General features: G+C 45.8%; 1 protein-coding gene across 3 annotated transcripts in view; it reads right to left on the bottom strand.

Annotated features, from left to right (window-relative positions):
* Positions 1 to 1746: 1746 nt before the first annotated feature.
* The window catches only part of SNCAIP (synuclein alpha interacting protein), a 248530-nt gene continuing 233457 nt past the window's right edge, over positions 1747 to 16819 (bottom strand). For 2 of the 3 annotated variants that reach the window (XM_069962653.1, XM_069962652.1), the window contains one exon: positions 1747 to 4377. In XM_069962653.1, the coding sequence (XP_069818754.1) occupies positions 4299 to 4377 (79 nt within the window). In that variant the 3' untranslated portion in view covers positions 1747 to 4298. The remainder of the gene's footprint in view (positions 4378 to 16819) is intronic. The other variant, XM_069962654.1, reaches the window with a different exon arrangement.

Genomic DNA, 16819 nt, shown 5'->3' on the forward strand with positions numbered 1-16819 from the left:
TGTGTAGAATCCATAAATAACTGTATATTGGAAAGATGAAAAGCTACGGATGGGCAGCGTATTAATGCAAAAATAATTTTGGGGGGAATACCCCTTTAAGTCCTACTCGGTTGCGAGTATTGGAACATAAATAGGGAAATACCAGGGTGGCCCCTTTTGTCAATGTCTAACACAAGGTACGAGTATTGCGATCATGACAAGGGCTTGCCAAGGCAGACTTCCATCCACAGACAGCCATTTCGGGGTATTTGCCTCTCGTCAGTGTGGAGTAGGATTCTGGCTAGTTGGGGCAATGACAAATCAACCAACAAAACACAGTTATCACTGAACTCAAGGAGAACAGTTAAAAATAACTCCAATGAAGTACTCAATCAAGAGTCTCCACTGATGCCCCCAAAAATTTTAATATGCAAAACAAAAATCAGTGGAGTCTCGGTTGCAAGTCTCAAAACACGGGATAGCCAGATATCTCTAGCCTGTTGCCGCGGGTGCCACCATGACGGGGAGAGCACCGCACCACCCTGATAAATAGCCCCTTAAGTCCCACTCGGTTGCGAGTATTGGAACATAAATAGCGAAATACTAATATTTTGCATATTTAAATTTTTTGGGGCATCAGTGGACACGCCTTAGGGTGTAGGATTAGTGTTATACTGATGCTCTGCACACAAGGTCCCTTGCCCAATCTCTAAGAATTCAAGACATAGTAACACAAAGCGTCCAGGTAAGTTTTTATTGTTAATCATTCAAAATGTACATTTAAATCCACAAAAATCCAAACCAGCGGGAATAGAAAAAAAGTGCTCATGTTAGGTAAAATATTTCTTACAACAAGACTGAGTGCTCTCCTAAGATTTAAGAAACAGCCATTGTAAAATAGAAACCATTTCATCACCTATTTTATAGTTAGCAGTCTACATGATGAATGGCTTGCAAAGATTTCCATTTTATAAAGTGTTAAAGGCTCAGAAAAAACAACACCCTCTGTGTTCATGTACAAAAACTACGAGAAGAGAACAATAAACAATTAAACATTTAATTTACAGTACAAAACCTTCTGCCGCGCTCATCCCATGCAGCTGCATAAATATATGGTATCACACGGTCACAAACACTGACGGTTCACAAACTACCTCTCTAATTACTTTATCCCATTGTTATAGTGCTACATTGTGAATGGAACCTATTGGCCCAAATGTAAAAAAATAAAAATGCAAAGCTGTTGTAGAAAGGAGTCCGAATTATTAGGTGGGTTTAGTCATTATTGTTATACAAGGTCATAGCAAGTACAATATATAACTTCAAAGAACAATGTCCTGCTCACCATTGTTGTCAAAGGTGAAATCAGGCAGCCCCTCCCGCTGCTCCCTAACCCCCCCTGCCCCCCCCACTCGGTATCTGTGCTTGTAATAGCACAGACAGTTAGCAGGGAACAAGGATTAAGCGAGCATTCGCCCATGTGATATGGCCTTAAGTCCAGAGCAGATGTGCTTGTACTAGGGGGTGGAATGTCAACTTATTAAAAAAATAGGTAATGTCCAAAAAGTGAGACATGGCGCCCATCTATTCCCAGTCACCGCCCCAGCCTGAAGCACTGGAGCTGGTCCCGCCTGCCCCCAGTGTGACGATTTTCCCTAACTTCTGTCAAGCGGCTCTATTGGAATCAATAGAGCCACGTCACAGAGTGGAGGGGTTTTATCCCACTGGGGGCGGGCGGGACCAGCTCCAGTGCTTCAGGCTGGGCCAGTGACTGGAATAGACCAGTGCCGTGATTTAAAAAGAGGACTGTGGCACTGGCCTTTCCAGTGCTAGTCTCTATGTGACTTCCTCACAGTTAAAAGAAGTTACCTAGATAACTTGTGAAGCTGAAATGTTGGCTGACGTCTGGAATGATCTAGTTTGGCCTGTTGTCTGCAACTGACATCAGAGGAATTAGAGGAAATTAAGCAATATGCCTGATTACTGCACTAATGATATATTCTAACAGTCTGGTTAACACAACAGCCATGGCTTTACCAAGATATATTCATTAAAGCATCTTCTTTCCATTAGAATTACCCGTCATGCTCTAGGAGAAAATGCTAATGTTATTTTTTGTGCAGTTCAATTTGTCACAGTAATTTCTCTCTGCTTTTAACTTTAAAGGGTAAAAGACATAAATTACTATTTAGTACATGATATTCTCTGATAAAACTGGATGCTGTTAGCATTTAGGACACTATCCAAGAAAAAGCTAAATATCCAGATTTTTTCAATGTTACGGCTGTCAAAGTTGCTTGAGGTTACTTTCACCATTAAATATTACATGTAAAATATTGTGGGAAAAGAAAGAAAACAAGGCATTGTATATAAGCTCCATGTCATGTACTAAGCTAATATCAGGAATGCTTGGATTTTTCAAATACAAAATTATAAGCATCCCTGGAACATTATCAATAGGAAATACTTAATGATATCCTTTATTTTGATGAGCCTGTGCAGATGACATCAGTGTTAGGACTTCTTCCCACCATTTTTTCAGTGTTTTAAAGCCCTTGTGTAGTTTGAGGGAGGAGGGGGGGGTTCGGTTGGGTTGAGAAGGTTCATAAAGGATGTATAATGTGAAATCTTACTTCTGTATAGCCACAGCTGGATGATGGGGCCCGGGGGGGGGGGGTCTTTCTAGTGGTTATTAGCTAGAGCTAATAGTCATAGACATGAACGGGAGTGGTGTGCTTTTGGTGTGTCATCTCACAAATATGCAGCAGAGGTTTAATTTCCTGGTGAAATGGACCCATATAAGAGGAACCTCTAGAAATGGAGCATCTTGGGGCAAATACCATGAAAATCAGAATTAAGGCTTATTCTCATGTGCTGCGTAGATTTAAATGTTTTGCCCACTCCCAGCATCATATTGATACATGATGCCACGCGGGGATACAGTCCATTACACAGCTTACCCGTCCATAGGTTCTGTGTTTCACAGAATGTGAGAATAAGTCCTAAGGGTATAATAATTAGCCCATCTGGGCATTTTTTTTTAAAGAAAAAATATCCAATTTAGTCCATACACAGATGAATTTATTGGGTAAACAGTTGATAAAAGATACTTTTTGTAGACACAACCATACAAATTTTTGTCTGTGTTGGCTGTTACAGTTGTTCAAACTGCCCAGGGGTGAAAAATCTCTTTGGCACTATTCTGGGAATTTTCTTGGAATATTCTTTTCCTGAACAAGATTTTTTTTGTCCAAATAGAGAACAAAAATTTCATACATGACCAGCTTCTTTTTAGATAATAACAGTTTGTCACTTATCAGCTAAAACAACTGGTATTAAATTTCACCCAACGAGTGATCATTTTAGTTGGTTTATACTTTCATCAACTTTACACTATAAGTTGTGTGTTTTAAGGGGCTTTCCAAGCTTAAAAAAACATGGTTGCTTCCAGAAACATCACCTCTCCTGTCTTAAGTTTGGGTGTGGTTTTGCAGCTCAATTCCATTGAAGTGAATGGAGCTGAAATGCAATCCCGCACACAACCTTTTTGCAAGGTAGTAACTGTGCCTTTTCTAATCCTGAATAACCCCTTTAAGGAGACGTTTTAGGATATTCTTCTCCAGGGGTGAAGCACTTCATTCTATTTGAAACCCACCGAAAAAGACACATAAATGCTCCTTCATACAGTGTTGTTTTGTGGAACTTTAAAATGCATGAAAAAATATATTTCCAAACAACAGCATTTATTTAATAATGTATTAATGTGTTTATATGTTTTAGTGGCGTTTTTGATGGTGTTTTTATTTACTTATTTTGCATATGCATTTTTCCATGATCTTGGAATCCTATGGAAGAAAAAAGCAACAAACCAAATGCAGTGTATTTTATATTCCCCTACATACTTTAGGGTAACATCTATGAAAAAACTAAAACAACCCCCCAAAGAAAAAAAAAACATGAAAAACACAAAAACATGTGTGAAACCAGCCTAATAAAGGTCAAAGGATTTGGTAACAATGGGATGAACCTGTTGTCAGTAATAAATATCATATACAGTAATTAAAAAGAAAGATGATTAAAACAGTAGAACAAAATAGAACCAAAGACATACATCATTGTCCATGCAATCCTGAATCAATAGATGTGTAGTCCTTCTGAAAAAACCCTCTAGTTACACAGAGGTACAGTACCCACACTGTGATAAACCCTTGTATGTGCATCAAAACAAAAGACACAGTAGATAGAAAGCCACAGGACAATTATGGCCTTCACTGGTAATGCTGCTGCAGATTTTGTTGCTGGACATCTTGAAGTCAGACTCATAAGAAAAACTCTTGTAAGTCATGTTCTTCTGAATGTATATCACTGAACAGAATCTTCATCGATCCACCTTTATACCTAGACAAATAAAAAATATATATTTTTACTGTCATACTTCGCAATAAAAGCTGATATACAGATGTAAGGAAAAAATATGGAGAATGCATTATAGCTCTAATATCAGTAAGTTAATGTTGGGTTAGAAAATAGTTAATGAAAAACATTTATACGGCTGTTATTTGCAACAGTGTATGAGCATAGCCTTCTGTGTTTTCAATCCACTCCTGGTTTTGGTTGTAAAATACTGTGTGGGAACATTGCCAAACTCTCTCTGTGTTCCCTCCCTTTTACATAGACTTTGATGGGTAGCTGTAACCTGATCTCTCACTTAAGCTGAAAATTTGTCTCCTCTCTGTTTGGTGTGTCCAAAGTTTATCACTGAACTGAAAGAGTGTGAACAGTGCAGGAGGCAGGGGAAAGAGGAGAGGAGTCTGAAGAAAGAGGTCATATTGACTAAAGGCCCTATTACACGGAGCAACAATCTGCCCAATGAGGCTGATACGGCAGATTATTGCTTCATGTAATAAAGACAACGATCAGCAGAAACAATCATTGGCTGATCATTGTCTTTTAACCTGCTAAAAAACATCGGCCATCGACTGCGCATCACTACGTGTATATTAGTAATGCAGAGGCAGACGTCTGATGTATGTGTAAAAAATGATTAAATGTTTTACATACCTGTCCATGCTCCTGGTGTCCCTCTAGTTTCTGCCCACTGTCCACAGTCACCGCTTGAGCTTTAGAGCCGATCTCTGAAGTGACAGGCCGCTCAGCCAATCACTGACTTACAATGGTGATTGGCTGAACGTCCCCTTCGTTCTAGCGGTAGCTGCGGACAGTGGGCAGAAGCAAAAACAACACCGGGTGCGTAGACTGGTATGTTTAAAGTTTAATATTTTGCATTTAAGGCAAGGGCTGCATGGACATCGCAAACGGTGTCTGTGCAACCCCTGCTGCACGACTATCAAGCAGCGTAACAGGCTCATAAAGCGAGCACCAATTTAGCAGATTGGTGCTTGCTTACAGTAGGCATCTGGCCCTGTTATTTAGCCTTTAGAACTGGAACTATGAACTACTGTATGTTAGATAAACTTTGCTGACAGATATAGAGCACAGCTAAAGGCCCTATTACGTGGAGAGATTATCTGCCAATCAGGCTGATTTGGCAGATTATCGCTCTATGTAATAAAGACAATGATGAGTCAAAGAAACAATCATCGACTGTTCGTTGTCTTTCAACATGTTGAAAAATCATTGCCCGCAGAGCAGCTCTTACACGCATGTATTGTATTGCATTGTGGCTGACGGCTGTAAACAAAATAATAAAGTACATACTTACATGCCCAGTCTCCCCCAGAGCCTTGCCGCCTTTAACCAGCATTCATTGCTTGTCTCTGACACTTCTGGCCCTGTATCTGCACTGTCCAATTATTGGCAGTGACGCCATCCCGTCTTGGCTAGCGATTGGCTGAGGGGCCTGTCTCTGAAGAGACAGGGCCAGAAGTGTCAGAGGAAGCTGGAAGAAGCAGGAAATGCAGGGTAAAGGCTGCAGTACACCAGGGGGCCTTGGACACGTAAGTATTTACTTACTTATTTTTTTCTATGTGAAAGCAAGGGCTGCATGGACATTGCTAATGATGTCCTTGCAGCTCTTGCTACATAATCGACGAGTCATGTAATAGGCTCAGTAAGAGAGCACTAATCTAGCAGATCGGTGCTTATCCAGCAAATCGGGCTGTGTAAAACAGCCTTTACTGATATTCATATTTATCAGCATAAGCACATCAAGTGCATTTCTGGTTTAGAAAGCCAGTTTTCAAACACCCTTTTAGAAACTTCTTTTAGCACACTTATCTATTAGTGGAGAGTGGCTCCAAAATGATCTCCACTTTTTAAGGAGCCACATACAGCACAGTGATTGTAATGGGAACTGTGCAATCCATAATTTTTCCATTGCTGGACCTGCAGGGGCTTGGAAACTTTGTATGATTACACCACATAGTACAGCTGAACCAGCTGGGGTTATCCAGAAAGATGAAGTATGATCTGCTACCGTTTGGTTGAATCCTCTAAAGCCTCATCGGTCTAGTGCTGGTGCTTTGGTCCAACCTCATACCTCTATTTGCTTCCCCTGATGACATGTTTTCCAGGCTCCCCTGCTGACGACCTTTGAGATTGGCTCAAAATCATCAGCAGAGCCAAGACAACATGTCATCATGGAAAGTAAACGGAGGGACAGGGGCAGACTAGAGCACTGACACTGAACCTGGAATCACTTTGCCAAGTTCAGCTTCAGAGCTCCAGTCTGCATGCTTTATTTGGTCCTTTCGAGACCCAGCAAGATGCTATGGGTTTTTCACTAAACAGTCATATCCCTTTTACAAACTGTCTTGAAAATTCTGTGGAAAATAGCTGAGAAGTAGTGACTAGATTGGTCAAACAGAGGAGACATAACAGGCTTTTGAATCAGTCTTATTTGGCACTATGGGTAATATTACCCAACATTTGGCCTGCTTAGTAATCTCACCACACACAATGTCTCACATACATCAAGGCTCTGCTGATACCGATTCTTACAATGTATCACAATGTCACAGACACTTCAATGTTCAAAGAAAGGTTTCTAAAGCCCCTATTATACGGGGCAATGTGAAGGGGAGGGAAACGCTGACCTGTCAGCTCAGCACTTGATTGCTCGTTGTGCTATTACAAGCGTCGACAGTGAGCGGGTAAGAGTTGGGGGGGGGGGGGGGGGTCGCAGGGAGAATGCCCAGGCAATCGTCGGATGGTCCATGCAGCCCACGGAGCGACGGCAGTAGATCACTGCCAGATTATTGCCGTTTCAGCCTGTTGAAAGACAACGATCAGCCGACTGATCGTTGTCTATAATTACATGAATCGATTATCGGCCGAATGCGGACAATAATCACTTTGTGTAATAGGACCTTAAGTCGAAAGTGTTAAATGTACTCACTTTAAAAAGACAGAGAACAGAAAGCCAATATAAATATAAAATATGCTATCACTATTCTACAGCTCTGGAACGCAGCTTGGCATTGGGGACCCAGAATATGTAACTGTGGCATGGGTCAACAGAACTGACACATTATCACAGTTAGTGTTGCATTTTTTGGATTTGGTTTGAAGGGACAATTTGTGTTATTTAAAGGTTCCATAACCTGGACAATATCATGAAAATTGGTTTTGAAAAGACAGAACTCCAAACCATTTTACAGCTGTCAGATGTTTAGGCAGGCAACAAATGTGCTGAGTATGCAGACAACATATGTACGAAATCTTGGCCTACTCGTGTACTCTACAGCTGTGTGAAGAGCGATGGTCTTCGTGAACTCTGCTGTTTTGCTAATGCTGTCAGTGTTTCAAGACGATAAAGGATAAATCTAGAGATAAAGTATAAATGATTTACAGTGATGAAAATGACCGGTACGGTAATTCTTTACAATAATGGAGGCAGGAAGGTTCATTTGAATTTTATTTTTCAAGCTGTAACTTTGAGACAACCTCTCTGCATTCATTTTTGGCAAGAAGGGGAAATGTTGGTGAAGCACCGGTTGTGCAGATGTCAGATTAGTTTTTTTCATTAGGAATGATGGATCATGTACTGAACACAAACCAAACACATTAAACTGTCATATGCATATGCTTCTCAGCTGTTCCCAAACTTTTTAGAATGTCAGACAGATGCTTTTGTCAGAGAGTACATTCTAGGACACTTTAAAAACCGACAAATGAAGTGTAGTCAAAAACAGTATACGCGGATAATGCTCCATTCACACTGCAGGGGCAGTTTCTGGTACGTAGGGCTGTATCTGCATCTATGCAGGCTCTAGGGAGACAGATCCTTTTGCAGTGCAACTCACATAGCAGCAGTAAAACAGAGTAAATTACTGACAAAAAATTGAATGCTGCTCAGTTGCTGTAATCACAGCAGGTCTTCTGCAGCTTAAAAGCAGTGGGAAAACCTGCAAGAAAGTCTGACGAGTTGGGGATAAAAGGGCCTCCCAGTGAGGAGCCATAAGGGGGGTCTCTGCGACCATGACAGGGTTAGTGGGGTTTTGTTAGTTTGAAGTCCAAGTGTAATGGTGGCAGTAGTTTGGTTACAGCTAAAGATGGCCACTGGTAGAGGGTGGGGGAGGGGGGAACATGTATGGCCTTTGTGTAGAGACAAAGGGGTCATTAGTATGCAGAGGGAATACCTGGGGGAGGTAGTGAGCTGAGCTGGGTGGTAAAGGGGGCGGGGTTTTAGAGTATAAAAGGACAGGTAGTCAGACCAGGGACACAGCACTTTTCAAGATCTCACCCTGCTACCTTTGTTATCTATTGTATTTAATGTATTTATCTGTATATAATGGGGGAGGGCAGGTCTGGATCGGGCTACCCTCAGTAAATAGTCACTCTTAGTTTCCTGGCTGAAAGGTTGTGATTTGTGTCAGGCCTCCCCCTTTATGTTTACAATCTTAAATAAAGTGCAGCGTATGCTGCAATTTCCGCCAAAGATGTGTTGGTTGTGTTGTTGGGGGGTATGGGTCTTTGGGAGTGGGGTTAGCAGGTTCCCCCCTTATAACTGGCATGCAGGGGGTATAAAACCATGCAGCAGCATGTGGATAACATTTGTTAAAATTTTATCCACTATACTGCTACTCTAGACTATTGCTGTTAGTTGCTGGCAAATACAATATACCAAGAGCAATATTACCAATAATACCAGTATACAAGGTCCCCTCTGTGTCACAAATTAGTAGTTAGGCTTCTTTGTGCTCCCATATAGCCCTTTCTGTGCCTCCATGTAGTAGTTTGGCAAGCCCCTGTAGATAGTCTTCCCAGTTGTTTGTATCCCCCATGTAGTCATCCCCCTATGTAATATAAATAAAAATCCATACTTACCAGGCTCCACACAATCCATCAATGGCTATTTCTCCTCCCCACTCTGCGAGCACAAGAGTAATGTCAAGTGCTGTAGCACAGGGAAAAAGAACCGCCTCTTGCTACTGTGGGAATAATGCTGCCTGCAGTTACATTAATGACTAGCTGGGTAAGGGGGCAGTGGATCTTCTCTCCATCAATCACAGGGCTGCATTTAATTGTAAGTGCCATTAGGAAGCGCTTACCGGTAAAAGGTGGAGGCATAGCACTTGCCCAGGTGAGCTGGGGGCTGACTCTAGACCTGAAATTATTCACTGATAAAGCTCCTGATGTATGTGGTAGGCGTATTCATAGTGTAACGCCTGGAGTAGTGGATCCACTGGACCGTCACTAGCGATTGCACTAACCTCACCAGGGAGCGGAGTCTAAGGGGCCGCTGGTTTTCACCAGAGCCCGCCGCAAGGCGGGATGGACTTGCTGCGGCAGGCGACCCCCAGGTCGCTACCCCTGGCTTGGTTGCTAGTGACGGCAGGCGAGGCGTGGCAGGAGCAGTAGGCAGGAGATGGTGCTGGCAGAGGTCTGTAGGCGTAACCGCAGGTGACAGGCTGAACACAGGAGCAATAGTGTAACAGAGGAGCAGGAACCAGGAACGAGGACTAGGGACCAGGTAGCGGACAGGAATCAGGAACAAGGACTAGGGACCAGGTAGCGGACAGGAATCAGGAACAAGGACTAGGGACCAGGTAGCGGACAGGAATCAGGAACAACAGGGAGCTGGGCCAAATGCTATGGGAAACATGTGAAGGCTCCAACACCTGGAAGGGGGCAGGGCTGGAACTTATAGGGTAGTGATTAACATACAAGCCAATTAGGAGTGCACTGCCCCTTTAAATCTGAGACAGCCGGCGGGGACGCACGCGCCGGCCGGCACAGCGACGGGCAGGAGCGCGGTGAGGTGAGGCGCCCCCCGGGGCCGAAGCAACAGCAGCGCCTGGTCCCTGCATATGGACACCGGCTGCTGCAGAAGTGGGAGAGAGAGTGCGGCGGCGGTCCGGAGCACGGGACGCCGCCGTGGCCCTAACAGTACCCCCCCCCCCTTTGGCCTCCCCCTCTTTCTGGTCTGCAAGAATTCCTTGATGAGATCCCGATCCAGGATATTAGATTCGGGTTCCCAGAATCTCTCTTCAGGACCAAAACCTCTCCAGTCCACTAGGAAGAAACGTCTTCCTCTGACAGTTTTCATCGCTAGGATGTCTTCAACAATGTATACGTCGTCATAGACGGCTTGTGGAGTGGAGGACGAAGAATCGGTTGAGGACCACTGGCTTCAAGAGGGAGACATAGAAGGAGTTTGGGATTCGCATAGTAGGGGGTAGACGGAGTTTGTAGGTGACTGGGTTAATGCGTTTTAGCACTGAGAAAGGGCCAAGAAATCGAGGACCCAACTTGTAGCTGGGAATCTTGAGACGGACATACTTGGCCGAGAGCCAGACTTTGTCACCTGGGAGAAGTTTGTGGCAGGTCTCCTCTTCTTATCTGCCTGGTCCTTCATGCGTTCAGAGGCTTTGAGTAAGGACTGTCGAGTCTGTTCCCAGATCAACTGAAGGTCAGAGATCAATTCCTCCACGGCAGGAACCTCAGATGATGGAGAGAGAGGCAGAGGAGGACGAGGGTGATGCCCGTAGACCACATAGAAAGGAGACTTGCCTGTGGAACTCGAGTCCAGATGGTTATAAGAAAACTCTGCCCATGGAAGTAGATCGGACCAGTTGTCTTGGCGGCTGGAAACAAAATTGACTCTCTCCACTTGCCCGTTGGTCTGGGGATGATAGGCAGATGAGAAGTCCAGCTTCACTTGGAGCTGCGAGCAGAGGGCACACCGAAACTTGGAGACAAATTGAGAGCCTCGGTCGGACACAATGTGAAGAGGAAGTCCATGCAGGCGGAAGATGTGTCGGAAGAACAACTGAGCCAGACGGGGAGCAGAGGGTAGTCCAGGAAGGGCCACGAAGTGAGCCATATTAGAGAAGCGGTCAGTCACCACCCAAATGACTGTATTGCCCGGTGATGGAGGTAGGTCCGTGATGAAGTCCATCCCTATGTGGTTCCAGGGATGGTCCGGGACTGGCAAGGGCAAAAGTAGGCCGGCAGGTCTTTGACGGGGTGACTTGTTCCTGGCATAGACTGCGCAGGAAGCCACAAAGTCCTTGACATCCTGAAGGAGATTGGGCCACCAGTAGTGACGGGAGATCAATTGCCCGGTCTTTTGAGCTCCCGGATGCCCGGCCACCAAAGAGGAATGACCCCACTTCAAGATGCGTTTTCGGAGTGCGGGGCGCACATAAGTCTTACCGGGAGGTAGTCTCTGCAGAGTAGAAGTGGCAACTGGTACTAGGCGATCGGGAGGTATTATGTGACGAGGGGATTCCTCTTGCCCCATGACATCGGATGCTCGGGATAATGCATAGGCTTTTATATTCTTCTCGGCTGGACGGAAATGAATAGTAAAGTTGAACCGTGAGAAGAAGAGGGACCACCTGGCCTGCCGGGGATTGAGGCGTTGAGCCGATTGGAGGTAGAGGAGGTTCTTGTGGTCCGTGTAGATGTTAACGGGATGTCTAGCCCCCTCTAGGAGATGACGCCACTCCTCCAGTGCCAACTTAATAGCCAGGAGTTCACGGTCTCCAATCGTATAGTTCCTCTCGGCAGGGGAGAAAGTCTTAGAAAAGAACCCGCAGGTTCTGGTCTTGCCTGATGTGTCCCTTTGCCAGAGGATGGCTCCTGCATCCACAGAAGATGCATCGACTTCAAGAGAAAATGGCTTGGAGACATCCGGACGGACTAGAGCAGGAGCAGAGGCAAAGGCAGACTTTAGACTATTGAAGGCTTGTTCAGCCTCTGGAGGCTAACGTCTGGGATCCGCCTTCTTCTTGGTGAGAGCCACTATGGGTGCGACCAGGGTAGAGAAGTGAGGGATGAACTGCCGATAGTAGTTGGCAAATCCAAGGAAACGTTGGATAGCTCTAAGTCCCACAGGACGTGGCCACTGGAGAACAGCTGAGAGCTTGGCTGGATTTATCTGTAGGCCCTGGTCGGAGACAATGTATCCAAGAAACGGCAGGCTGCGCTGATGGAAAACGCACTTCTCCAGCTTGGCATACAAATGGTTGGCCCGTAGTCTTCGTAGAACTTGCCGTACATGGGACACGTGGGTCTGCTGGTCGTGGGAGAAGACCAGGATGTCGTCAAGATAGACAATGACGCAGACATAGAGGAGATCGCGGAATATATCATTCACGAATTCCTGGAAGACCGCTGGGACGTTGCATAGGCCGAATGGCATGACCAGATATTCGTAGTGCCCATCTCTGGTGTTGAAAGCGGTCTTCCATTCATCTCCTTCACGAATACGGATCAAGTTATATGCTCCCCTGAGATCCAGCTTGGAGAAGATCCTAGCTCCACGGAGACGGTCGAATAGTTCGGGGATTAGCGGAAGAGGATAGCGGTTCTTGACAGTCACCTTATTTAAGCCCCGGTAGTCTATGCATGGGCGGAGGGAACAGTCCTTCTTCTGCACAAAGAAAAATCCAGCGCCAGCGGGAGACGTGGATTTACGGATGAAGCCCTTCTGTAAGTTCTTCCGGATGTAGGAGGACATGGCTTCAGTCTCGGGCACAGAGAGAGGGTATACTCGACCACGTGGAGGAGAAGTTCCTGGAAGAAGGTCTATAGGGCAATCATAGGGCCGATGAGGTGGTAGAGAGTCCGCCTCCTTGGCCGAGAAGACATCAACGAAGTCTTGGTATTCCTCCGGTAGTCTGGATAGAGGCTTGGCGTAAGCAGGTGACCTCGTAGAGCACTTGGGTTGAGGAGACCTCAGACACCGATTTGGACAGTCCTGACCCCAGCTGAGAACCTTCCCAGTTCTCCAGTCCAGCTTAGGGGTATGTAATTGCAGCCAAGGAGGACCCAGGCGGATGTTGGAAGAGGAATGGCGCAAGACGTAGAAGGAGATCCTCTCCTGATGTAAGGCACCCACCTCGAGGACTAGAGGTGCAGTCTGGCAGTGCACAGCTTCGGTAAGAATCTCGCCAGTGACCGAAGAGATAGACCGGGGTTGGGCTAGCTGGATCACGGGTGCCCTGAGGGTGTCTGGATGGAGACTGGCATAGTCAACCTTGGAGAGGTGGCATTCACACCTAGGGAGGCCTCTCCCACCGGACTTAGATGCGAGCGTTTCCCGGACACTGAGGACGTTGGGGACATCTCTGCCGATAGTGATCAGCGCCACCGCAATAAAGGCAGAGGTTCAGCTCCAGTCTACGGGCCCTCTCATCAGTCATCAGGCGAGCTCGTTCCACCTGCATAGGAACTTCTGGAGACAACTGGGGCATAGGAGCAACGGGATTCTGGAACACCGGTGCCAGCCGGGGATGGCGACGGGGCAGACTCAAACACCGTTCCTGACGGACCTCCTCCTCTCTCTCGGAAAACCTGGTGTAGACTCTGGTAGCCAGTAGAATGAGTTCGTTCAAGGAGGTAGGAAGGTCTCGGGCAGCGAGCACATCTTTCACTCGACTGGACAGGCCCTTTTTAAAGGTGGCAATTAGGGCAGCTTCATTCCAGTCTAGTTCTGCAGCCAGGGTGCGGAACTGGATGGCGTAATCACCAACGGAGGATGTTCCTTGAGATAGATTGAGGAGAGCAGTCTCAGCCGAAGACGCACGGGCAGGTTCCTCAAAGACAGAGCGGAACTCGGCCAGGAAGATTCGGAGATTAGCAGCAACAGGGTCATTACGGTCCCACAGCGGTGTGGCCCAGGCCAGAGCTCTACCTTCCAATAGGCTGATGATGAAAGCCACTTTAGAGCGCTCGGTGGCAAACTGACTGCTTAGAAGTTCAATATGCATAGTGCATTGAGTCAGGAATCCTCTGCACAACTTGGGGTCACCTCCATATTTACTTGGGAGAGCCAGTCGTAGTTTTGAAGAGGCTGCAGGAGGTGATGACCGCTGAGCTGTGGTATGCTGCTGTACGGCTGCAGTCAGTTGTTGGATCAGCTGTGACTGTTGCTGGATCTGTTGAGCCTGTAGGGCGACCACTCGGGCTACTTCACGGATATCAGGCACCTCGCCGGGATCCATGGTTGGAGCCTACTGTAACGCCTGGAGTAGTGGATCCACTGGACCGTCACTAGTGATGGCACTAACCTCACCAGGGAGCGGAGTCTAAGGGGCCGCTGGTTTTCACCAGAGCCCGCCGCAAGGTGGGATGGACTTGCTGTGGCAGGCGACCCCCAAGTCGCTACCCCTGGCTTGGTTGCTAGTGACGGCAGGCGAGGCGTGGCAGGAGCAGTAAGCAGGAGATGGTGCTGGCAGAGGTCTGTAGGTGTAACCGCAGGTGACAGGCTGAACACAGGAGCAATAGTGTAACAGAGGAGCAGGAACCAGGAACGAGGACTAGGGACCAGGTAGCGGACAGGAATCAGGAACAAGGACTAGGGACCAGGTAGCGGACAGGAATCAGGGACAAGGACTAGGGACCAGGTAGCGGACAGGAATCAGGAACAACAGGGAGCTGGGCCAAACGCTATGGGAAGCATGTAGAGGCTCCAACACCTGGAAGGGGGCAGGGCTGGAACTTATAGGGGAGTGATTAACATACAAGCCAATTAGGAGCGCACTGCCCCTTTAAATCTGAGACAGCCAGCGCGCGCACGCCCTAGGAGGCGGGGACGCGCGCGCCGGCTGGCACAGTGACGGGCAGGAGCGCGGTGAGGTGAGGCGCCCCCCGGGGCCGAAGCAACAGCAGCGCCGGGTCCCTGCATATGGACACCGGCTGCTGCAGAAGTGGGAGAGAGGGTGCGGCGCCAGTCCGGAGCATGGGACGCCGCCGTGGCCCTAACACATAGACACTCCTATACTCATATACCTGATGAAAAAACTGTGTTTTTTTAGTGATATACATTGGGGTATTGTGAGTTTTCCTGTGCTTTTTCATAGAGCATCATACAGTGAAAAAATATATTTGCACAGTATTTATTTAACTTGGGTAAGCATTTATTCCCTGCTGGAGTTACTCAGAGACCCCCCCAACTTTCCTGACACTTGAAGTAGATACATAGACAGGTAGGTAGATAGACAGACAGATAGATAGGCCATGATACCGTAGGTCATGCTGACTGTTGCCTTTGGAGCAGTGCACACTCAACAAAAAAAAAAAAAAAACTGTCTTTGAATCAGACAGATCTTTAGATAAACCTGGGTTTAGCAAATTCCAGAAGCCAAGTTGACATTGCACCCAGAAATTTGCTATTGGCACCTTTTCTTTTGGCCCATATAAAAATGCTGCACAGTTCCTATGTAAATAGTGCCATAAACTGTCTTTCTTAATGGTGTTATATAGTGCACCATCTACTATAGTAATGTTCACACAAGTCAACATATCCATCTGACATATGTAGTGTATGGTGGGGCATATGTAGTGTATGGTGGGCCAAAAACTCCAATGCACTTGCCCATTATTTTTATAGGAAGTACAAATCTTGCTATAAAGGTGGAGTGGGTCACCAGAACTGTGACTCTGGGACCCCCACCAAACCTGAGAATAAAGGGGTTACAGTACGGGTTTCCCAGTCTAGCAACACTCCTGGCCATGTAGCTGTGCACAGAACTGCAGCCAGACCCATTTACTGGGGCTTTTCTGCAATTTTCCCCAACAGAAAAAACACTGAAGGGAACGCAGTGTTAAACTCTTGCTGTGGCCCCTTCATTGTTAGAACAAACAACATACTGTATGTCACAATCTTCATATTCATCCAAATGGCTTTAAGGCTAGTTACTTCCATCTACTTAAACAGGTTACAATATGAGTACAAGAACTGACCCACTGTCTACAACTCTAATCCTAATCCTGGAAAAGAAGGCCCATGTAGATGCTTCCATGGTCTCTGTTGGCTACTGCTTCTCTTACAGCATTTCTAGTCAACAAGTCCCAGAACCCTTAATAATAGGGTTAGAACATGCCATTAATTCCACGGAGAGACAACCCTGTCAGAGTTTAATTTGTTAATAAAATCTGACTTCATTCCATTAGTCTAGACTTGGAACACCCAGTTTGTATAAAGTTGCTGACCCAGAAGATTTGCATAGGATTTCATTTAGGAGAAGCTGCAAATTAAAATCACATTGTACAGTAATGAATCTGTGGATCTCACCCACACAACGCCTGGACTGGTGTTTATTTCTACATTGTGGTGGTTTATCTGTTAGTAATAAGGCAACTGTTTTACATGTGCACATTTTGGAACGGGGTATGGGAATGTTTAAGCATCTTGGTGCTGTTCTGCATTAGTTATTGGTCAGGAAGTGTGACCACATCCTAGTTTATTATATATCTGTGTCATTTTGTAATAATTGCTGCCTTCCATCTGCTATCATAAGGAACATTAAATTATATATATATATATATATATATATATATATATATATATATATATATATATATACACACACACACACACACACACTAATAGTAGTAAGGTAATGCCAAACTTACTTTCACTCCATCA

The sequence above is a fragment of the Dendropsophus ebraccatus genome, chromosome 3 (genome assembly GCF_027789765.1).
Source record: "Dendropsophus ebraccatus isolate aDenEbr1 chromosome 3, aDenEbr1.pat, whole genome shotgun sequence".
In the NCBI taxonomy this organism is placed as follows: Eukaryota; Metazoa; Chordata; class Amphibia; order Anura; family Hylidae; genus Dendropsophus; species Dendropsophus ebraccatus.